The 21,636-nt window shown below is 60.3% G+C and overlaps 3 protein-coding genes across 4 annotated transcripts; 1 reads left to right on the top strand and 2 right to left on the bottom strand.

The window, feature by feature from the left end:
* The first annotated feature begins 973 nt into the window (after nucleotides 1-973).
* On the top strand, nucleotides 974-2,388 carry APLNR (apelin receptor). The gene has a single exon (XM_064422620.1). It carries the CDS (start codon nucleotides 1,032-1,034, stop codon nucleotides 2,145-2,147), a length of 1,116 nt encoding a protein of 371 aa, XP_064278690.1. The 5' UTR covers nucleotides 974-1,031; the 3' UTR covers nucleotides 2,148-2,388.
* A 3,374-nt stretch (nucleotides 2,389-5,762) lies between these two features.
* Nucleotides 5,763-8,965, bottom strand: LRRC55 (leucine rich repeat containing 55). Its single transcript, XM_064425711.1, has 3 exons — nucleotides 8,735-8,965; nucleotides 7,451-8,249; nucleotides 5,763-7,372 (listed from the first exon to the last, which is right to left on the bottom strand). The coding sequence occupies exons 2-3, from the start codon at nucleotides 8,058-8,060 to the stop codon at nucleotides 7,137-7,139; spliced, it is 846 nt and encodes a 281-aa protein (XP_064281781.1). The 5' UTR covers nucleotides 8,061-8,249; nucleotides 8,735-8,965; the 3' UTR covers nucleotides 5,763-7,136.
* Nucleotides 8,966-10,590: 1,625 nt separating this feature from the next.
* On the bottom strand, nucleotides 10,591-21,543 carry LOC135303650 (inner centromere protein-like). Of its 2 annotated transcripts, none has more exons than XM_064425714.1 (20): nucleotides 21,437-21,543; nucleotides 21,210-21,348; nucleotides 20,999-21,109; nucleotides 19,228-19,886; nucleotides 18,227-18,278; nucleotides 17,674-17,707; nucleotides 17,330-17,429; nucleotides 16,726-16,813; nucleotides 16,100-16,235; nucleotides 15,937-16,029; nucleotides 15,815-15,826; nucleotides 15,257-15,366; nucleotides 15,019-15,130; nucleotides 14,268-14,363; nucleotides 13,916-14,040; nucleotides 13,652-13,730; nucleotides 12,743-12,850; nucleotides 12,455-12,538; nucleotides 11,712-11,868; nucleotides 10,591-11,369 (listed from the first exon to the last, which is right to left on the bottom strand). In XM_064425714.1, the coding sequence occupies exons 2-20, from the start codon at nucleotides 21,338-21,340 to the stop codon at nucleotides 11,182-11,184; spliced, it is 2,475 nt and encodes an 824-aa protein (XP_064281784.1). In that variant the 5' UTR covers nucleotides 21,341-21,348; nucleotides 21,437-21,543; the 3' UTR covers nucleotides 10,591-11,181. The 2 variants fall into 2 exon arrangements, with proteins under 2 accessions (XP_064281784.1, XP_064281783.1); XM_064425713.1 differs by having other exon boundaries at nucleotides 20,999-21,112.
* Between the last annotated feature and the right edge of the window lie 93 nt (nucleotides 21,544-21,636).

The raw sequence follows: 21,636 nt of genomic DNA on the forward strand, positions 1-21,636 counted from the left end.
TGTTAACCTGCCCCTTCCCACAGCCCATCCCGGGCTTATTCCCCCCCTGCAGCCCCAGCCCAGGCCCCCCGGCGTGCCCCGGGGGATTTGGGGCTCTTCAGACCTCACTCTGCAAAGTCCCGCTCGGCCTCTTCGGTTCTTTTCCCCAGAGCTGGAACTGTGAGAGTTCAGCCCCCATGGGACAATCCCAGACCACCTCGGGGGTCTTCCCTCCTCCCCCCAATGTTTATTTGTGGAGTGGGGGAAGTTTGTTCCCTCTTGGCTCAGCGTTGTCCGGCTCCGTGAGCAACCCGCGGAGCTGGGACACACCGAGAGCTCCGGTGGCAGCCGGTCCTGCGGCAGCTGCTGCCCTAAAATGGTCTTTTTACAGCGTGGGGGGTCCCAGAACCCCCCTCGGTTTCTGGTAAATATATAAATCTCCTCGGCACGTTGAGCTCAAAGTGGGGGCCCGGCGCTGGGGGACCCCCCGGAGCCACCGCTGGCAGCAACACGGGGAATCCCAAGCGCCAAATGCAAAATGCCAAATGCACACCCTCCCCCCCCGGCGGTGCCACTCCCCCCAGTGTGACACCAACCCCCCGATGTGACACCGCCCGTGCGAAATGCCGCCCCGATGTGTGACACCCCGGCGCCGAATGCGGCGCCCCGAGGTGCAACCCCAAATGCCGGCTGAAGCCCCCCCGTCCCTGAGCGCCCCAGAGCGGGGTCCCAGCACCCAGCGCCACCGCGGTGGGCGACCGAACCCCCCGGGCGTGGCGGGCCGGGGTTATCTCGGGGGTGGGCGCGTTGACACGCGGGTGAGAGCTCGGCAAAACCCCCCGGGCAGGAGCCAGATGGAGCTGGGGGGAGCTGCGAAGTTTCCCACGGGGGCTCCCCCCGGCCCTGCCTCCTGCCCTGTCCTGCCCGTCCCCGCCAGGAGGAGGGCGGGGAGGAGGAGGAAGGGGAGGTAACGCGGTGGGATTCGCTCCAGGGGCCGGAGCAGCGGGCGAGCCCGGGATGAGCTGAGCGGAGCGGAGCCCAGCGCCGCCGGGATGGAGGAGGCGACGGACGCCTACACCTACGGCTTCGACAACGACACGGACTGCGAGTACGCGGAGTGGGGCCCCTCGCTGGCCCTGCTGCCCACCATCTACCTGCTGGTCTTCCTGCTGGGCACCACCGGCAACGGGCTGGTCCTCTGGACCGTCTTCAAGGGCGGCCGCGACCGCCGGCGCTCGGCCGACACCTTCATCGCCAACCTGGCCGTGGCCGACCTCACCTTCGTGGTCACCCTGCCCCTGTGGGCCGCCTACGCCTGGCTGGGCTACCACTGGCCCTTCGGCACGGCCGCCTGCAAGGTCAGCAGCTACCTGGTGTTCGTCAACATGTACGCCAGCGTCTTCTGCCTCACCGGCCTCAGCTTCGACCGCTACCTGGCCATCGTGCGGCCGCTGGCCACCGCCAAGCTGCGCTCGCGGGTCAGCGGGCTGCTGGCCACCGTGCTGCTGTGGCTGCTGGCCGCCCTGCTGGCCCTGCCCGCCCTGGTGCTGCGGCGGGCGGCCGCCATCGGCGGGGACACCAAGATCACCTGCTACATGGACTACGGGGAGCTGGCGGCGCAGGGCACCGAGGGCGCCTGGGAGGTGGGGCTGGGGCTCTCCTCCACCGCCCTGGGCTTCGTGGCCCCGTTCGCCGTGATGCTGACCTGCTACTTCTTCATCGCCCGCACCGTGGCCACTCACTTCCGCCGGGAGCGGGCCGAGGGGCCCCGCAAGCGCAAGCGCCTGCTCACCATCATCACCGTGCTGGTGGCCGCCTTCGGGGGCTGCTGGCTGCCCTTCCACCTGGTCAAGACCCTCTACGTGCTGATGGACCTGGAGGTGCTGCCCTGGTCCTGCGCCTTCCACACCTTCCTCAACAACCTGCATCCCTACTGCACGGGCATCGCCTACATCAACAGCTGCCTCAACCCCTTCCTCTACGCCTTCTTCGACCCCCGCTTCCGCCACGCCTGCGCCGCCCTCCTGTGCTGCCGGACCCCCGGCCCCGGCCCCGAGCGCTCCGCCAGCTACTCCTCGGGGCACAGCCACCCCCCCGGCGGCAAGGGGGGGCCCGGCCCGGGGGGCAAGCTGGACCCCGCCACCCAGGAGACGCTCTTCCGCTCCTGAGCCCCTCCCCGACCGCCCCCGGCGCCCCCCGAGCTGGTCTACTCGGGGGGAGCACCCCCTGCGCCTCGCCCCGAAGCCTGGCTTGCTTTGGGGATCCCCCGCTGGAAAGCCCTGCTCGCGGGAAGGGGAAACTGAGGCACGGCCGGGGAGGAGCCCCTGGGGGGCTCAGGCGGGGGCGGCTACCCCGGCACCCCCAGGGCTTTGCGTTTTGTGACAAATAAATGAATTTTGGTTAAAAAAGGAGCGGGGTGTGCGCAGTTCCCTCGGGGGGCCGGGGGGATGTGGTGGAAGGGAGGATGGAGGGGTGGGGGGATGGAGGATGGGGGGTGTCCATGAGCGAGGGGGCAGTGTGTGTATTGCGGGAGTGTGCACTGTGGGGCATCTCTGCCTGGGAAGGATTCTTCTGGTCTCTTCCTCTGCAGCACTTTGGGAACCGCAGGAAAACCTCCATCCCAAGCCTTCGGGGCATTGCAGCGGCGGGATGGGGGTGTTTGACCCCGTGGGGTGGGCACCTGCCCGCCCTAGCCCCCCAGCCGTGATTGTATCAGGCGGCAGCACTGAAATCCCAAATCCCATTTTGGGGCTCTTTTCCTTATCTGAGGCTGGGACGAGCCCTGTGTGATTCACCTGGGAGTGCAGACGGGATTTGGTGCTGTGAAACACTCAAACCTGAGGGATGGGGGCACGGGACCCTCAGGGTTTGAAGAGGGACACGGGACCCCCTGGGCATTGATGGGAGGTTTGGGCACCGGGCAGGACCCCGGCTCACCCCAAGCAGGATTTGGATGAGCCACCAAATGGCTCCTGTCCCATTTCCCCCCCCCCCGCCTCACCCCAGCCCCCGCCGCTTCCTGAGGCTCTGCTCGAAATAAATCTTCCCCCTATTTGCTATTTACATCCTTCATTTATCGGTGATGAACTATGCTATCTCCTCAGCCTTTGTTCTCTCTTGGAAAGGATGCGGGATCATTACTGGGTTCCTTGGGATGCTTCCCGTCGGGGGGGAGCTGCCTCCGCCTTCCTGCCGGCCCCCACCGTGTTTGGGGGCCACCGCCCACAGTCTCCCCGTGTGGGGACAGTCCTTTGTCCAGAGACAGGGAACAGAGGGGGTGGCCACGGGGCTGGGGACTGCAACCCCCCAGCTGGAGGGGTGGGAGCCTCCTTGAGGGTTTTGGGAAGTTTCCAGATGGATTTGGTTTGGTCTGAGGGCTGGAGGGGCTTGAGGAGTGGGAATGTTGCATCCAGGGACACGTCCCAAAGTGTGTTTACATTCCAGTGCCATCCAGGCTCCCTCAGCCTGGAGAGACCCCGGGATGTCTTCTCTCATCCATCAGTCCCCTCCTCCATCCATCCATCCATCCATCCATCCATCCATCCATCCATCCATCCATCCATCCATCCGTCCATCCGTGGGTTAATGGTTTTGGGGTGACAGGGGCGTTGCTGGGTTGATGGTTGGACTTGATCGCAAAGGTGTCATCCAACCCTGACGGTTCTACGATTTTCCCTCCTCTCCCTCCCTTTGCCCATCCCTCCATCCCTCCATCCCCCTTTCCCTCCATCCCTCCGCACCCCCAAACACCCGGGCGCTGTGGGGGTGCCGGCTTTGCCGCCTCCCCCCGTCCGGCTCGGCCGCCGGGCGCGGAAATGGCCGCAGGCGCCCGGCCAGCGGAGACGGAGCTGCCGACTTTCTATCCGCGTCTTGGAGATTTCCCTTTCCCTTCCAGGAGGGAAATGTTTGCTTGAGGAGTCTCTGGGGAGAAATGCAGGGACACTCCAGAAAATAACAAGGCCGGAGCTGGGGGTGAGGGGCAGCAGAGCCGGACCACCCGTCGGAAGAAGATAAGGAAGGTGTTGCCTTCCTGAGAGTGCCTGGGGAAGATGAGGAGGGAAGATAGAGGGGGACAGCAGGCTCGGGGGGATGGGGAGCATCCTTGGAAAGGATGGCTGGGGAGTGGGGGGTGGCTGTGATCCTCAGGGACCATGGGTGCCCTCAAACCCCACAATGCGATGCCTTGGGGGCTCTGCAGGGCCGGGGTTCCCCAAACCGTGCTTGTGGGAATGTGACACTGGGAAAACAGAGATTATTCTGCACAGGGAGTAAAAGTGGGCTCCGGGGAGGATGGAGGCACCAGGGACAGGAACTGGGGTGAGGATGGGGACAGCCCCCCCTGTCCCCACCGCAGCTCTCCCCCCCTGCGCTTTTCCAAGCTGCCAAACGGGATGTTCGCCCCCCCGACCTCCCCCCGCCTCGCATCCCGCCCGGGGGTGCCGAAATAATCTGGTGGTGCTAAGGATGTCCCCGGGCGTCCCCTTTGAAGTGACCTCCGTGTTTACAGCCCGGCTCGGGTTCCTTCACACCTCCCGCCCCAAAGCAAACGGAGGGGGGGACCGCGCGGGTGGGGGGGCTGCAGCTCCCGTTTGTGCCGGGAAAACTCGGATTTGCCAAAGCCGCGGGAAAGCTTTGGCACCACACCCAGGGCTCAGAAACTTTTGTCACTGTGGGGTGGCTGCCGGGGGGTGGCATTTCGGGGGAGTCCCTGCCTCGGTGTGTCCCCACCGTGCCAAGTCCCGGGTGACCCCTTAGGGGGCCGGTCCAACCCCCCCACCCCCGCAATATGAGGGGACCCCCGAAGGTCTGGTGTGACCCTGCAGGACCGAGGAGGGGACAGAGGGGAAGGACAGAGAGAGGAAAAGGGGCGGAAAAGATTGGGGGGGCAGTTTTGGTGTGTGGGGGAGGTTTGGGATGGGAGGTGGGACTGTACTATGCAGATGGACGGATGGATGGATGGATGGATGGATGGATGGATGGATGGATGGATGGATGGATGGATGTGTTGGGAGGAAAGAGGGATGGCAGGGCAATGCCAGGGCTCGGGGGTGCCCCGGGCTGGGCGCTGCCCCCATGGCAGCGCGGCCGGACGCGGCACAGCTGCTGCCCGACCTCTGGGCTCCGGGACCGGGCCCGCGTCCCCCCGCCCGCCCGGAGGGGGTCCCGGGGAGGGGGGGACGCGGAGGTGACCCGGCGGCCACAGCTGGGCCCCGCCGGGGCCGGGAGATGCTGCCGGAGGAATAACAGGAAGCGCTGGAGGGAAGAGCGCGGCTGATGCCTTCTGCAGGCTGCGGGACGCTGCCCGTGCCCGCCGCACGCACGCTGGGTCTGTCACACACATGTCCCCGTCACACACATGTCCCCGTCACACACACGCGGTGTCCCCCCGCCACACGCGTGTCCCGGCCCCGGCTGCGCTGACACTCTTTATTGTCGAGGTTTGGCGCTGAAAAAGTGCCCCGTGGTACAAAACCCGCGGTTACAAAACGTACAAAGAGCGGGGTCGGGGGAGAAGAGAGAAGAAGGAAAGGAAAAGAAAGGAAAAAAGGAAAGAGAAAGAAAAGAAAAAGAAAGAAGGAAAAAGAAAAGAAAGAAGAAAAAAGAAAATAAAAGTAAAAAAAGAAAAAAAGAAAAGAAAAGAAAAGAAAAGAAAAGAAAAGAAAAGAAAAGAAAAGAAAAGAAAAGAAAAGAAAAGAAAAAAGAAAAGAAAAGAAAAGAAAAGAAAAGAAAAGAAAAGAAAAGAAAAGAAAAGAAAAGAAAAGAGAAAAGAAAAGAAATAGAAGACAAGGCGAGGAAAGGAAGGAAAGGAAAGGAAAGGAAAGGAAAGGAAAGGAAAGGAAAGGAAAGGAAAGGAAAGGAAAGGAAAGGAAAGGAAAGGAAAGGAAAGGTAAAGGAAAGGAAAGGAATAGAGAAAGAACAAAATCAAAAGAGAAGGAAAACAAAACATAACTATAAATACAAAAAGAAGAGGATGAGGTGAGGCAGAGGAAGGAGCTGGTGGGATGCAGGTGGATGCTCCATGCCCATATGTCTGGTCCAGGGGTGCAGGAGTTGTGGGGGTGCAGGAGGTGTGGAGCAGGGGGGTTCTTGGACTCACTGAAAGGAAAATAATAAAACCCCAGACAAAATAGAGAAGGCAGAGGCCAAGTTCCCTTTCCCGGGGGCAGCGCTGGGGCTGGGGTGCAGCAGGAGCCCTTTTGGGGTGGGCTGGGGTTAAACCAAACCCCCCTCCCCATGCACTCAGCCTCCACGGGGGACAGGGGAAGGGACAAAGCAGCCCCCGGGTGACCCCAGCCCTGATCCCCATCTGATGAGCTCCCACAGTGACAGGGTGACACAGACACCAGGGACAGGTGACACAGGCACTGGGGACATGGCCATCCCAGCTGGACAGAGGGTCGTTGGCTTTCTGCTTTTTTTTTTTCCTTTTTTTCTCCTTTTTAGAGCTCCTTCCACCTCCCAAACCTCCCCCAGGGCGGGCAACACTGGTGCCCAGTTTGTCCCCGAAGAGGAGGCAGATGTCATCTCTGGGAGATGCAGTCCCTGGAAGGTGCCACCCTTGGGAAATGCCATCCCCTGGAGATGTCACAGCCCATCCCACTGCCAGGCTCGGTGGTCCCGGTGCTGTTCCAGCACATCCCGATGTCAGCAGCAAGGTGCAGGCATGCCCTGGAATGGTGGTGAGGAGCTGGGTGTCTTCCTGCCCCGCTGGATTTTTGGGGAGGCTGGAGAGCATGTGCAGGATCTGGGGGGCTCCGGCGGTGCTGCTTTGGGGCTGAAAGCAGGAATCTCCTTGATGATCTCCAGAGAGTGGCGGTGGTTCCCAAGACACACACACTTTGTCCTCTGTCTCTCCCAGGCAGAGGTGGGGAGGTTCCCACGGGATTCCCAAATCGCTGCCTCAACCAGTCCTGGGCAGTGGGACCAGCACAGGAGGGGGTCCAAGCTCACGGTGATGGGGGGTGCAAAAACTCCCCACTTTGGGGCAAAAGGAAGCAGGGCTGTCCCCTGGTGTCCCCGGCGTCTCGAGGGCCACCCCGGCACGGGGGGCGGCGGAGGGGACGCGGACAAGGCACAGTCTGGTGTCCCCGCGGGGGCGGCCGGGCCGGGGGGTGGCCGGGGCGGGGGTCTATCGGCGGTGGCGGCAGCGGCGGTCCCTAAACATCCTCGTCCTCGCTGGCCTTGCTCCAGCGGTGGCAGCAGTTGGCCGTGATGCCCAGCAGGAAGTTGGTGGCCACCGAGGCGATGGAGACGACGAAGCCGACGAAGGCGATGAAGAGATAGTCGTCGAGGGTCAGCGTGAGGTGGCAGGCCTGGAAGCTCTCCTCCGTCAGCGACAGCAGCGGGGCCCCCGCCACCTCGGGGGGAGCCCAGCACTCCGCCTGCTGCGAATCTGCGGGACACAGGGACACCGTCAGCCCGGCCACCAACCCCGCGCGGGACGGGGCGCGGGGGTCCCGGCGGCACCTACCCGAGGAGCAGCGCTGGATGCGGCCCCGCAGCCACTTGAGGAGCGGCTCCATGGCGCAGCCGCACAGCCAGGGGTTGCCGCCCAGGCGCAGCCCCACGAGGCCGGGCAGCCCCTCCAGGGCGTCGAGGCTGAGCGCGGCCAGCCCGCCGTAGCTGAGGTCCAGCTCGCGCAGCTGGGCCAGGCCGCGGAAGGCCTGCGGGTGCACGCGGCGCAGCCCCGGGTTGTGGCTGAGGTCGAGGCGCAGCAGCGCGCTGGCCTCGCGGAACATGTCGGCGGGCACCAGGCTGAAGTTGTTGTAGCTCAGGTCCAGGTGCGCCAGGCGCCGGGCGCCGCGGAACAGCCCGGCCGGCAGCGCCGCCAGCGAGTTGTTGCGCAGGTCGAGGGCGCGCAGCTGCCCGTAGCAGCCCAGGTAGCCCGGCGGGATGCTGGCGATGCGGTTGTGGGCCAGGCTCAGGTTGCCGGTGTCCAGCGGCAGCTCGGGGGGCACGGAGAAGAGCCGCTGCCCGCTGCAGTCCACCGCCTGCCCGCGGCAGCTGCACAGCACCGGGCAGCCCGCGCCCGCCGCCGCCACGGCCGCCGCCGCCGCCAGCAGCCAGGGGCCCAGCAGCATGGCCGCGCGGCCGCGGCCCTCACGGGGCGCCGGGGGCCATCCCGCCCGCCCGCTCACGCCCAGGGCTGCCGGCGGCCGGCCGCGGGGCCGGGCTGGCGGCGGTCACAGCGACGTTCCCGGCATCCCGGCGGCATCCGGGGGGCAGCGCCAACCCCTCCGGGGGCACCGGCGGGGCCGGCGTCGGGCCGCCTGCGAGGAAGAGGAGAGGGGGGAAGCGGTGCCGGCCGCTCGCCCCGCTGGTGCGGCCCGGGGTGGCCTCGGGGGCACCCGCAGCCTCCCCGTGCCCCCCGGGCCAGGGGCGCTGCTCCGAGCGTCGCCCCGGGATTCCAGGCAGAAGAGGGCCCCCCCAGTCCTGCTGACCTTGGCCAGCCCATCTTGGCTGGTGGTGGCCAGAGCAGAGGTGCTGCTCTACGGCCCCCCGCCACCACGAGCTGCGCCCGGTGCCAGGCACACCCTCCCCGCCTCTCTCCCGGGGGAAGATCCCCATTCCCAGCACCCAGCCGGGTGCCCCCAGGCCTGCCCTCGCCCCCCACCCCCTGACCACATCTGCTCCATCCTCCCTCGCCTGCATCCCCCAGCTCCATCCTCTCCCAGCAGCCACCTTAGCCCGGTCACTGCCCATGCCCACAGCGCCCCGACCCCTCCGGTGAGCCGGACTGCCCCGGGGTACTCACTGCCCAGGCAGGGAGCAGGGCCTGGCTCCCCGCGGCGATGTGGGGCTCCCGAGCGGCGATGTGGGGGGCTCCGGGCGGTGATGCTGGGGTCCCCGGTGGCCGGCCACACCCCGGAGGCCGCCAAGTCGGGAGCTGGGCTTCGGCAGCGGCGGCCAAGGCTGCTGCGAGCCCGGCGATGGGAGCAGGTCTTTCCCCACCTCCTTCCTCCCCTCCTCCTCCTCGTCCTCCCTTGTCTCTCTCTTTCTCTGTCTCTTTTTTTTTTTTTTCCTCTTTTTTTCCTTAGGGCCAGATACTGACGTGTCGGTGTCTCTTAGCAACTGCCTCCACATCTCTGAGCAACAGGAGAGCGGGATGCGGAGCCGCCGAGCCGGGGAGACAGCGGCGGGCGGAGGTGCCCCCGCCTCAGGGACCCCCTGCCCAGGCCAGGGGACCCGCACCCGCACGGCCCAGGCAGCCGGCAGGGATGGAGCTGGAAGAGGGCTCCATCCTGCTCCCCTGCCCCGATCCCCAGCCCTCCCACACTCATCCCGGCCCCGGGAAGCATCCTCGTGGGATGGGGTGAATCAGGGGTTCCCAGGCACTGAAAACAGAAACAGATGACGTGGTGGCAGAGGGGAGAAACGAGGCAGCCGGGATCCAAGGGGAGCTCTAGGATCCAAAGGGACTGCTGGGATTCAGGGGGCACTGTCACCCTCCTGTGCTCCTGCTGTGCTCACAGCGCTGGAAAATGCCTCAGGTTGACACGGATTATTTTGCTTCACGCAAGCTGAAACATTCCCTTTCCCTTCTCCGTATGGAGGGACACAGTGGGGTGAGCCCCCTGCCCCCTCCCACCTGAGAATGGCCCTTTGGGATCACAGGCATGCCCACGGTTTGCTCCGGGAATGGTGCAACACCATGGCTCCAGCATTTCTAGGAAGGAGGCACTTCCACATCCAACCCGCCCACGTCTAGGGGATCCCTGCTTAATTCTCTCCTGCTGATTTCATGGAGCTGCTCCTTTTTCCAGCTGGCACTGGAGCCCGATGCCGGTGCTGGGGGGCTCTTTGCTCCCCACATCCCATGGGATGGATCCTCCCTGGTGCGGAGCTGGCAGCCAGACAGCACAGCCGCCTCTCCTGGGGTGGCATTAACCAGCACTGCTCCCAGCTCCCGGAAAGCTCCTGGGAGCTCCTGGAGCGAGGGGCCCGGGCTCCCAGCGGGCTCCAGGAGCCGAGCAGAGCCAGCGGCAGCGCAGACACCTCATTAGCGCTCAGCCCGGAGCCTGGCGGCACAGCCCTGCCAGCAGCTGTTGGCGCCGAGGTTTTTTTCCACTCCCCCACTGTTCCGGGCTCCACCGGCACCAAAGAAACTGGGAAATGGTCCTGACTGGTGCTGGGCTGCAGCAGATTTTGTGTCCTCCTTGCCCAATCCCCTGTGGAGGTGGCCATGGGGACAGGGTGCTGTGGGGCATCAGCCCTGAGGAAGCCAAGGGATAGAGTCTGCCCTCTGGGGTGGGAAGGAGCCTGGTTGTCCTCCTCACCCTACCCATGAACTCTGTGCCTGATCCCTTCCAAAAAGCATTCCTGGGACAAAAGTCCTCTTGGGTGAGCACTGGCTCCAGGACCGAGTGCTCCAAGTACAGCCCCTTTCTGTGGAAGGAGCAGCAGGAGGGCTCCAGGGATTCTGGCTCCATAAATCTACTTTACAGCCAGAGCCTTTTCTGTTTCAATCCATCCCTGCTCCCATCAATCCATGTGCATTCAGGCTTGGGCAAGGAAGAAGGAAGGAGTGGGATGGGTGCAGCTCTGCAGCTAAGGGGAGGGTCAAAGCTGCCACACTGGCAGATCCCTGGGGAACCATTCCCTCCCTCACTCTTCCCAAATCAACCCAGCTCCTGCTCAAGACAGGCTGTCCCACTGATCCTGCCACAACAGGATCCAGAGCTGAGCCTGGGCTTCCTCTTCCCATTAGAAAAAAAGGGTGAGGAGGCATTAGCCACTGCTTAAATTGTCCAGGGAGATTTTTCCAATGGCAGGAAGAAGATTCTGGCTCAGACTAAGATGAGTGCACAGGAATTGTTGAAGGAAAAGGAATTGCAGATAATTAAGACAGTATAGATAAATACAGTAAATATTAAAAAAAGGGTTACAAGAACATTAGCCCCTCAGTGATTTAAAAACCTGATCTTCCTTAAAGCAATTTCCAAGCTTCCTTGTACAAGGGAATATCCTAAGTGAATAGGAAATGAGGCAGACTAGGAAATGGCTCTGGTTGCAGATTAGTAACTGTGATTTCTGCAAGGCAAAAGCAACAGCCACCAAGGTATGGGGAAGGAGACACACCCAGTGAGAGCTGGACTTGAATAAACAACTTTATTTCTGTACAAAAGTAAGAATAAAAAGTTAAAACTGTCAGTAGAGGGTAAGTAGAACACAGACCCTAGAAACCACCTTGGCTGCCTCGGCTCAGCTCTGCAGGGTGCAGGAGGGGCCGGGCGGGGAGTGCCACACGGCCGAGCTCGTGCGCTTGAAGTAGCGCGGTTTGTTCTTGTAGAAGATGTCCTCCAGCTTGGGGCTGGGGATGGCCCCGAACAGCGCGTCCAGGTCCACGGGGTGGTAGTACTGGTGCACGATGGCCTCCTGGAGCTGCGCCCCTGTGGGAACAATGGGAACAGCACACGGCTGTGCCTCGGGCGGGCCGGCACTCCCCTTCCCCTCTGAGAGCCACCAGCTGTGCAGGAGGGGTGGGACACATCCCACTGCCACCACACCCTGCTTCTCTCCTCAGGAGATGTGCTCCTTTTCCTCTCAGAGGACTCTGGTCTCACCTCAGCCCCTGAGCACTCTCAGAAAGCAGTGCTGATTCCCCCAGCACACAGAGCTGGGAGCTGCCAGAGGTGCATACACTCCTGGATTGCGCTTTGGGATGGCTCCAAGCAAGGCTGGAAAGCTCCAGGGCAGGAGGGAAAGGAAGCCAGCCCAGGGCTGGCACCTACCATCAGCCCAGGCAGGGATGGGCTTCCGAGGGTTGCTCTCATCATCTGTGGAGTCGTCACTGTTCAGATCCAGCCCGTAGCTGTTCTCATTGGCTGGGGGTGATGCTGGTTCTGGAGCACCCTTCAGGGAGCCGAGGCAGGATGTGGAGAGGGATTTCTGAAACCACGCAGAGAGCAGTGATGAGCAAGGGGAGCAGCACTTCCATGGCTGGGATGGCCACCAGAGCCCCAAAGTGCCCAAATCCTGAACCAACACAGAACTGTCACTGGGCTCCATGCTTTGACACCTGCTCTTAACACTCCCTCCCCGCCTGTTTTCTGTGGAAAAACGTGGGAAAGGCACACTCTGCATGTCCCAGCACTCAACTCTGCACCTAAACCCTTTGGTTTTCCCTTGCTGTAGCTCTGACACAGCCATGACGGAGCCCAGAGCAGATTCCCGGCAGAGACAGCGCTGCAGCCCAGTTCCGAGCAGCCTTTCCTGCTCTCTGCCCATGCAAGGCTCCGCATCTGCGGCTGGCACAAGCCTGGCTGCCCAGGGCCGCTCCCAAAGGGACGTCGCCTCAGGACCTGCTGCCCTCCCGTGGCCGCTTCCAGCATCTTTTCCGCCTCCAACCACTTGGTTTTCCATCGGGCTCCCTGTGCCGAGCGCTGCGGTGGCTCCGAGCCGCGGGGGCCAAGTAGCCACAGCAGGCGGGGGCCACCCGAGGGCTGTGCTGGGTTGTGCTGGGGTCAGGGCTCACCTTGACTTTGTTCGGCCGTGTCCCAGGGGCTGCTGGTGGAATGGGTTTTTTCTCCTCCCTCGGCTGCTGCTGACCGTCAGCCTCCTGCAAGACACGGGAATGAAGTCATTCCTCACTCACACAGAACAGATCTGACACAGAGCTGTGTTCTTGGCAGCTCCGGCAACATCCAGCCCTCAGCACCCCCGTGGCTTCTTCTGCACAAATAACCCCAAATCCAAGACTGCCAGATAAAGCCACTCCTGTCTCTGCTCAGGTCCCGCCTGGCTCTTTGGAGCCCACACTCACCCTCTCTGCTTGAAGCCAGATATTAAGAGCTGGGAAAAAGGATTCTGGTGGCTCGTATCTTTTCTCCAGCCCAGGCCCGAGAGGCAGCTCTTTGGGACTTTGTTTCCCCTAATAAAGAGGAAAAAAAAAAAAAAAAAAAAGCTGCTGAAGTTCCTTTTTGACCCAAACCATTTCTCCTAGAGTTTCCCCTCCTGTGCTGCTCAGCCATTTTCTCCTGCCTGGAAAAGCTTTGCCATACTCATTCTGGCCCTGCTGCTGGCAGCACAGGAAGGATTCAGACCTTAAATTAAATTTATACAGCACAAAAGAATCCAAGTGCCAGGGAATGAGGGAAGGAGTGCAGCAGGAGCCCACACAGGAGGAAGAATTGATCCTGAAGAGGAAGAACCATTTGGGGCATTGATTTTTCACTAATGAAGCAATGAATTTAGGAGTAGAGAGTGAAAGCAAATGTTAGTGTGATATTTCAAGACCAACAACCCTGACTTAGAGCCCCGGTGTTCTTTGTGTGAGTGCAAATGAAGTGACACAGAGCCATGTGGCACCTGAGGTTTGGGGGGGGTCACATCCTTAGGGCACAATGAGGAAATGTGGCAGTAAAACATTAATAAATCTCTAATTTCCACATTGGTTTCAGGATCAGTGAATGCTCTTTGAGGTGTTCTTCCAAGTGCCATTTCATGATTGTCACCATACCAGGACAGGGCTGAGGCTCACCTGTGAGCCAGGGAACCCCCAGCCCTTGGCTTGCTCCTGCACAGCACCTCTGTACAATAACCATCATCAGCTTTATTGCATGTGATCCTCTAAACAACATCCCAGCAACACAGCACTTGGAAAACACCTGATCCTGAGCCCAGGCTGTGTGCTGTATGTAGAGAGGCTGCTCCCAGAACACTCCAACCCCACCTTGGTGGCCTTGCCAGCCAATGCTGCTGGCTCCTGCTGTGCTTGGGGGGGTTTCTCCTTCCCTCGCTGCTTGGGATACCTGGGAGAAAAGAAAGAATTTAGAGAGGGAAGCATGTCTATCTGTCCCTCCCCTCTCACAGCCTCCTGCTCCTGCCCCCCAACCTCCAGGCAGCCACAGAGCCCAGGTGCAGCATCACATTTACATCCACTGCTTCCCCAAGGCCGTGGCAAATTCCCTCCTTCAGGACAGGCACCGGCTCGCACCTCTCCTTCGCTTGTCCCAGCTGTTTCTGCTCCAGAAGGTTCTTCAGTTCCAAAACTGTTTTCCCTCTTTCCTTCACTTCATCCTCTCTTCTTTTCTGCAGTGGTTCTTGCTGCTCATTTTCCTCCTGAAGAAACAAGATGAAAACCCTGCAAGGCTCCAGCAGCTGGAATGTTTTTCCCTTGTGCCCCAACCCAACATCAGCTGCCTGGACAGAGATCTGGCAGCCCACACCCCAAAATCCCTGCAGAAGCAGGCAGTGACCTGTCCCTATCCCACCAGCCACACCAATACAGCAGGTCCCTGCTGTCCCTGTCCTTTTCCATGTGCAGGAGGGTCCTGAGTTGTTCTTACCCCTCTCAGGGATTTCTGCTTCCGTGCCTCAGCTTCCCCGTGTTTCTTGGACCCTTTCCTCTTGCTCCGCTCCTCTGCCACCTTCTCTTCCCTCACCTGTGAGATGTGCAATGGGGAAAGCCACACCTGTCAGCTCCACTGCTCCAAGGACACACTTCACAGCCTTGGAGGGAGGTCTGGAGCTTGGGATACCCCAGATCCTAAGGAGACTGAGGACCCAGCAGTGGGTGTGCATTTGTCCACTTAGGGTTTGGGAAGGGTTGAAAGGAACATGACTCCTTGTTTTCCAAAGCTGACCTTTCCAAAGGTCCCTTCAGTCCAGCCCAAAATGAGCAGCCAGGCCTCACCCAGAGGCTGCTCAGGCTCTGGGTCCTCAGGGCACAGCTCCCTCAGCCCTTCACAGCCATAACAGAGCAGCAGCACTGGCAGCCTGCCCTCCCAAAGAAGGCCAGGTCAGGCTCTGAAACCCAAACCTGACCCAAATGCACCCCCTATTGAGTCACACACTCCAGGCCAAGCACAAGGTGTGGCTGTCACCTGCAGGGCTGTGCCCAGGGCAGGCAGGGGCTGCCACATTCCCTGAACACAGAGCAGCATGAACAGGGCCTGTCCCAACAAGAATGCGCAGAGGGATGGAGAACAAAAGCCTCCCTTTGTCAGAAGGAATTCTGGCATGCATGGAGCTTGCCCTGCTCACAGCTCCTGGTCTCACAGCTGCTGGAGAGGCCCAAAGCCCACTCAGCCTTCTCACCTTCTCATCACTCTGCAGGATCTTCTGCTCCACCCGCTTTTTCTTCTTTTCCTCCATCTGTTCTGCACGCTCTCGAGCCTGCAGGGCCTTCCTCAGGCGCTCTTCCCTCTTCCTGGGCAGCGTGGGCAAGAGGGGCCCGTCAGCCCTGCCTGCTCCCAAAGTGCTCATTCCAGGTGGGAAGCACAAGACAAGTCTGTGCTGACCAAGGAAAGAGCAGGGGGAAAGGAGCCCAACTCACTGCTTCATTTCTGCCTGACGCTGTCTCTTCTCCTCCTCCACTTTCTTCTTCCTCTGTTCCTCAGCCTCCTGCTTCTTCCGGAGGTTCTCCAGCCTCTGCCTCTCCTTCTCCTGAAGGGAGAAGAGCTCAGACTGTACCAGGTGCTGGGGGCTGTGACTCCCCTCAGGCAGCCTGGTACACACAGTCACTGTTGGAGTCATTCATCTGGACACCGGGATGGGGAGAAAATGCATATTTGGCAACAGGGATTATCCAGTGCAAGCAGTACAGAAGAAAAAATCTCAGTCCTTCAGCTGCAGAGAATAGCTTTAGAAAAAAACAGCACACCCCTGCTGTAGGTGACCACCTGTCCCAGGAGCCAGGAAAATGGTGCAGAGGAAGCAGAGTGCAGCCTGGCTCAGAGGCCAGAAGCTCCCAGCAGTGCCCAATCCCAGCAGAACACACCTGCACAGAGATCCTGTCACCTCACCGCTGGTGTAGCCACAGGGCTGATGGACATCGGCACGAGGGGAGAGTGTGGTCAGCATGTCAGCCCCACAGATAAGGTGTCATACTTACAACAAAGTCTCCCTGCAGAGAAAGGGCATAAGAAACACAATTAAAGGTTTGGCAGTAACACCAGAATTCCCCTTCCCAGCACATGCAGCCCGTTCTCCTCCCACCCCTCAGACATGACGCACCTTCAGGTGGGACCGGGTGGGAGTGTTACGCTTGATGAAGTCCTTGATGCCACCCCCTTGTCCCTGCAGGAAGTTCTTCAGTGGCCTGACAGCCTGAGGGGAGAGAGGGAGGGAGATCAGGGCCTGCCTGGGACAGGGGGCACAGGGCTGTGGCACCACTCACCTTGCTGGCCGGAGAGGGGGTTGACGGAGCCTGGTTTGCCAAGGACTTGTGCTTCTCATCCAAAGGGGAAAGGACCTTGCCCCCCGTCTGCTGCCCGTGCCACAGGACACCCAGGGCTTGCTTGCAGCCTTTCATCCTGGTGGCATCAGCAAGAGGGACATGAAGTGGCTGTCACACTCTCCAGAGGGATTTACTGGCTATTACGTCTTTCTCCCAAAACCTCCCCAGCAACACACAGTGAGGAGACACATCAGGTATTCCAGGAGTCAGGTCATGTATTCCAGACACTCACACAGACAAAAATAACCAGGTCAGTCACTTGCACCCCAAGAGCCCTTGAAGTCACCTCCCAGCTCTGAGCGAACTGTGCTAGGGCACCTCTGCTGGCTTGTGCAGGACCTCAGGTGCTCCTCCCCAGTCCCAGACCCAAAGAAGGCTCCAAAAGCCACAAGGGACTTCCAAGACACAGGATCTGGCCAAAGAAGATTTCAGAGCTACTGGAATTTGGGAGAGGAAGGCAGGGAAAGAACCCCCCTCACACCTTTTTTAGCACAAACAACTTAAAATGCTAAACCCAAGTCCTTCCAGACCCCTGGCTCATCCCTGCTCCTTGCAGGGTCTCCTACCAGATGCGGGAGGAGCTCTCCAGGGGCTTGGCACAGTGGGGTTGTTCCTGGCTCTTCTGGGGCTCACTGCTGGGATTTGCATGGCTTCCTGTGGAGAAACCTGCAGTCAGTGCCATGTGTGAGGCATCCAACTCCCTGCAGGGACTCCTTCCTCCATTCCAGCTCCAGCTGCTTGTCACATCCTCCAGATCGCAGGGAACAAAAAATCCCCCCAACTCCTTCTTCTTGCTCAGAGGCACAGAAAATAATCAGGACCTCTAAATCTTCACATAATGCAACCCCAGAGGGAAAGAACATGACACTCTGCAAGACTCCAGCTCCAGGAGTTCCTTCCCAAATGTCCCCACTCACTCATTGTACCGACTGAAGCTGGACAGGGCAGTGTTTGTCTCACATCTTGGACACATTCACATGTCCTTGCCCACCTAACTGATGTCTCACCTCCTCAGGAGGTCCAAACTTGACCTGGAAAACCTCCTTGACTGGTCAGAAGTGGTTCAGTTTCAACACAAACCCCTTATTTCCCAGGAATGCTCCCTCTGACCCCGAGGTCTGTGTGTTCTCAGGGTTTCATGCAAGGAAAGCAAGACCACCTGGAAGTTACCTGCAGCATTCCCTGCCTGCTCCTCCAGAGGGGACAGGTGCTGTGCAGGAGGGCTGGCAGCTCGGGGACTTGTGCTTGGAACAAGGACATCTCCAGGAGCCTGCAGGGAAAGGGGACAAGCATTCCCTTAGCACAGCTGCTCCAAAGAACGAGGCTACCAGGGAGCTGCTGCCCTGGAAAAGCCAGCTGCTTGCTCAGGTGGGGTCTGCTTCCCTCCCAGTGAGGGCTGTGCTGGCTGGTTTTGGGACACTGGCCACATCCCTGCATCCAGTGACAGCCTCAGCAAAGGTGCTGACTCAGCAAGAGGGCATCCACACAGTCTGGGGTTATTCCTTGGAACTCACCTTCTCCCTCGGGGAATTTGGCTCCAGCTCAGGCCTGTGAAGGAAAAGGTGTTTTAATAATTTAAATTCTCTCTGAAGGCGAGTTACAGGTGATGGAAGCAGCACATGGGACTCCAAGGAAGGTGCAGGTTCCTAAGCACATCCAGAGGCTGTTCCAGCCAGGCACATCAAGGCTGGGCTGTAAATTCCTCTGAGGGACTGTCCCACTGTGCTGCTGAATGCCCCATAACCACCTTGGGCCCCAGTAGCAGGAAAGAAGGGGACTCTGACAACCCTGGGCTGTCCCTTCCCCAGAGCAGACCTGACTGGCCACCAGCATTGCCAGGCTAGTGGCAGCCAGGAATTCCAGGAACCCCAGGACACACCACCAGCCACCCCAGTGAAGGACTTAGTCTCACTGTGCCTGAACAGCACAACCTGAAATCTCATCCAGCCCCAGTGACAGCAACACCTGAGCCGTCCCTGACAAAATCTGTGACAGAAAAGCCACCCCAGAGTGTCCTCACAGGGAATGCTGGGATCCCTTCCCACCTGCCTTAGATGGCACCCTCACCTTGTGCTGCTGGTCACATCTTCTTCCACAAAGGCCTCCAAGGAGCTCTGACCTGGAGAGGAAAGCCCAAGTGGAGCTGGGAATTTCGCTCCCAAGCTCCCAACAGCCACAGGGTGCACATGGAAGAGCTCAGGCTTCCTCCCAGGAACATGGAGTGCTCTGCTTTCCCCACCAGCACCACACCTCCCTCAAGTGCCACTGAATCTGGAGTGGGCTGGGGAGGCAGAGCACTGAGGCAGAGCTCTGCTGCCTGCAGCCTGCTCCAGCTGCCTGTGTCACAGCCAGCATTCCCAGGCCATTGGCTGCAGCTCCTGCCTCCCTGCACGCTCTGGTGCAGGGATCCAGGGGGTTTGGGCTGGTTCCAGGCTCATTCCACCCCCCCATCACACCCCTTCTCTGCAAGTGTTATAACAAATGCCTGGATACAGCGTGACTCAAGGCTGACAAAGCTGAATTCCAGAGGCCTCCATGCTCCACCACAGCCCATTTGCCTGCAGCAGCAATGGCTTTGGAAAGCCCAAACAGCCAGACCCTGTCAGGAGCAGCAGGAATAGCTGATACAAGGGATTTGGAGCTAACGGGAATAGCCTGGGCTCCATGACCCCTGCTCCTCTGGTGACACAGCTAGTTTGAGTCTCTTCTATCCTTGCCCAAAAAGCATTTGAGCTCCTCTGCCCATTGCAGCCTAACTTCAGGGCTGCACTTTCAGCCTTATTGATTTTTTGGAGGGCTGGCAGATGCCATAAATTAAAGCCCTTCCCCGGGGAATGCAGCAGTCTCTCCCGATCCAGAGGCCCACGTGGCTGGAACCAGCCTGGCCACGCTCTCCCTTCCACAATTGTGCTTTTTACCCAATCCCAACCTGCCTCCCAGCCTCCCCCTGCTGCCTTGAAGCTGCACCCCAGGAGCCCACAAGGACAAGGAGACTTGGGGGAGCTGGAGGCAGGGATGAGCCACTCCACACCGCTCTATTCCCACATGGAAGCAGTGCAGGGACTCACAGCTCACTCTGCTGGAGGCCGAGGAGGATTCTCGTGCTGCTGCCTTCCTGGCCCTGCTGATGGATCTCCGGATCATGTTCTCCCTCCTGCTGGCCAGGGAGCACTTTTCTGCCAGGGAAGCCCTATGGCTCTTGCGGGGGGCGCCCAGCCCGCTCCGGCGGCGCGTCCTGGATTTCTGTGCTGCGCTTTTACTGGGGGAGTCCTGGAAGAGCAGGGCCTCGAGGCCTCGAGGAGATGCATCTCCTTGGAGTGCAGCAGGGTCACCATTCTGAGCAGCCTTGGGAGTGGAGGTGCTGGCTCTCCTGGGGTCCTGCTCCCCATCCCTTCCTGGCTGTTCAGCCAGGAGCACAGGGACCTCCTGGAGCTCATCTGCTGCATCCACCTCAGGCAGCTGCTCCCCCAAAACTGCTGGAAGGGCTGCATCACCCCCAGCAGCACCCTGGGGACACTCCTGGCACTCCAGATGTGATTCCTCAGGCTGCCTCCCGGGCAGAGCGGGGCGCTGGGGTGCGATGGCAGCCTGAGATCCCGGAGCACAGCTGGACACAGACACATCCTGCCCCTCACAGCCAGGGCTCGGGGGCTGCTCCTGCCTCAGGCACTGCTGGGAGCTCAGGCTGGAAGACTGCAGCTTGACACCACTCCTCCTTCTGGATAACCTTAAGGGAAAAGAATTTTGAAGGGAACGATGAAGGAGTTGTTTGCTCCCAGATAAGTTGCAGAGGGAAAAGCAGAAGGGGTAAAAGTGAAGCTGCTGCTCCCTCTCCACTCCACCATTGCCTCTCACAGCCCATCCTGTCCCTGGGGAGAGGCACACGGACACAGCCCAGCTGGGAGCTCACACACAAGGGCTGTGCCACACAGGCAGAGCGAGGTGTGCAGAAATGGCAGAGGGAAGGGTGTATTCAGCCCTGCATCAAGAGCTGGGTTTAAACCCTGCCCTGGGAGCAGCACGTGGCAGAGAACAGCACCTACAGAGGGACACGCAACGTGTCCCCTTCCTGCTGACAGGCCTGGCTGCATCAGCAGCTCTTCCCAAACCAAGTTTAAATGAGGGGAAACACCAGCAGGAGTTGGCTGGGCTGCTCCCCTGGAGAAGGGATGACCTGAGCACCCAGAGCAGGGCCCAGAGCTCTCCCTGCTCCCATCCGCAGTGCTGCTTTTCCTGCTCTCCCTGCACACACTCAAACCTCCCACGCTCCCGCTATTCCTGCTGCTCTCCCCACTCTCCATGTCTGCTTCCTGACAGTCTCCCACCTCTAACTCTTCCTCCTGTGGGCTTCTCACCACAGTTAGCACGATTCCAGTGCCCTAAAACACCAATGGATCAGGCTTGGGCAGCTTTAAAAGTGGCGTGGGCTCTCAGCAAATCACTTGGATTTTCCACTTCAGTCCCTCCACAAACCCTTGGAGTCTCCCTGCCTGCCAACTCAGACATGGTGCTGGGAACACATCCCTTTCCCAAGTTTTCCAGGCACTGATACAGAGGCTTGGGGAGTGAACACCAAGAGCAGCAACCTCAGGCCAAAACACAAACCCAGTGAGACAAAACCCAAAAGTAATCAGACAAGAAAATAAAGTGTTTATTATTCTTTAACTACCACCAGGAAAAAAAAAAGTGAAGGAAAGCAGCCAACTTTATTCCAAACTCTCGCCAGAATCAAACAGTGAGCAACCCCAATGTGCCCCTGTGATAACTCAGGGAATGCAAGCACTGTTTTGTTTCATCCCAACACCGTGAGGCAGAGCCAGAGCAAGCTGACCCACCTACCTCCTCCTGCTCAGCTCCTTGTTTTCCTCCCTCATCCAGGACGACTGCCTTTTCCTGAGCTTCCTCCTCTGCGACGGCGTTTTGGGCAAGAGCATGGGCTCATCCCTGAAGCTGCTGCGAGGCAGAAGAGGCAGAGCACAGATCGCTTCCCCCAGCGCCCACATCAGCCCTCCCAAGCGCACCCACACGCTCCCCTCAGGGCAGCCCCTACCTCTTGAGCATCCTCATGCCCTGCTCCTCCACCTCCCGCAGCCAGGCCAGGTGCTTGTGCTGGGCGTCCGAGAGGAAGCGGGACAGCCTCTGCCCGCACACCTCCAGCAGCTGCTGGGGGCCCTCCGCCATCGCCTCGCCTGCAACACACAGCGGGAGCACAGGGCTGGGGGCAGCCGGGACACCCTCAGCGCGGGAAACAGACAAAGGCACCGGGAGAATACGCACACAGGCCGGGGCAGAGGTGTTGGGGGAATCCCTCAGAGCACCCGAGCGGAGCCGCCGCTCCTGCCGCCGCCTCGCCCGCTCACCACACCCTCACAGCACCGCCCGGCCCGGCCCGCCCCGAGGTTATGCCCGGCCTCCGCCAATCACAGCGCGCGCCTCTCAATTCCCGGAGTTTTATTGGTTAACTTGCCCGTCCGTCA

This window comes from Passer domesticus, chromosome 6 (assembly GCF_036417665.1).
Source record: "Passer domesticus isolate bPasDom1 chromosome 6, bPasDom1.hap1, whole genome shotgun sequence".
NCBI lineage: Eukaryota > Metazoa > Chordata > Aves > Passeriformes > Passeridae > Passer > Passer domesticus.

Coding starts and splice junctions, on each gene's coding strand:
- APLNR (XM_064422620.1), top strand. CDS start 1,032: ATGGAGGAGGCGACGGACGCCTACACCTACGGCTTCGACAACGACACG.
- LRRC55 (XM_064425711.1), bottom strand. CDS start 8,060: ATGCTGCTGGGCCCCTGGCTGCTGGCGGCGGCGGCGGCCGTGGCGGCG. Junction 7,373..7,450: donor CATCCAGCGCTGCTCCTCGG/GTAGGTGCCGCC, acceptor TGTGTCCCGCAG/ATTCGCAGCAGGCGGAGTGC.
- LOC135303650 (XM_064425713.1), bottom strand. CDS start 21,340: ATGGCGGAGGGCCCCCAGCAGCTGCTGGAGGTGTGCGGGCAGAGGCTG. Junction 12,851..13,651: donor TGGCTGGCAAGGCCACCAAG/GTGGGGTTGGAG, acceptor CCTCTTTATTAG/GGGAAACAAAGTCCCAAAGA. Junction 11,869..12,454: donor CACGGCCGAACAAAGTCAAG/GTGAGCCCTGAC, acceptor GCGTGGTTTCAG/AAATCCCTCTCCACATCCTG.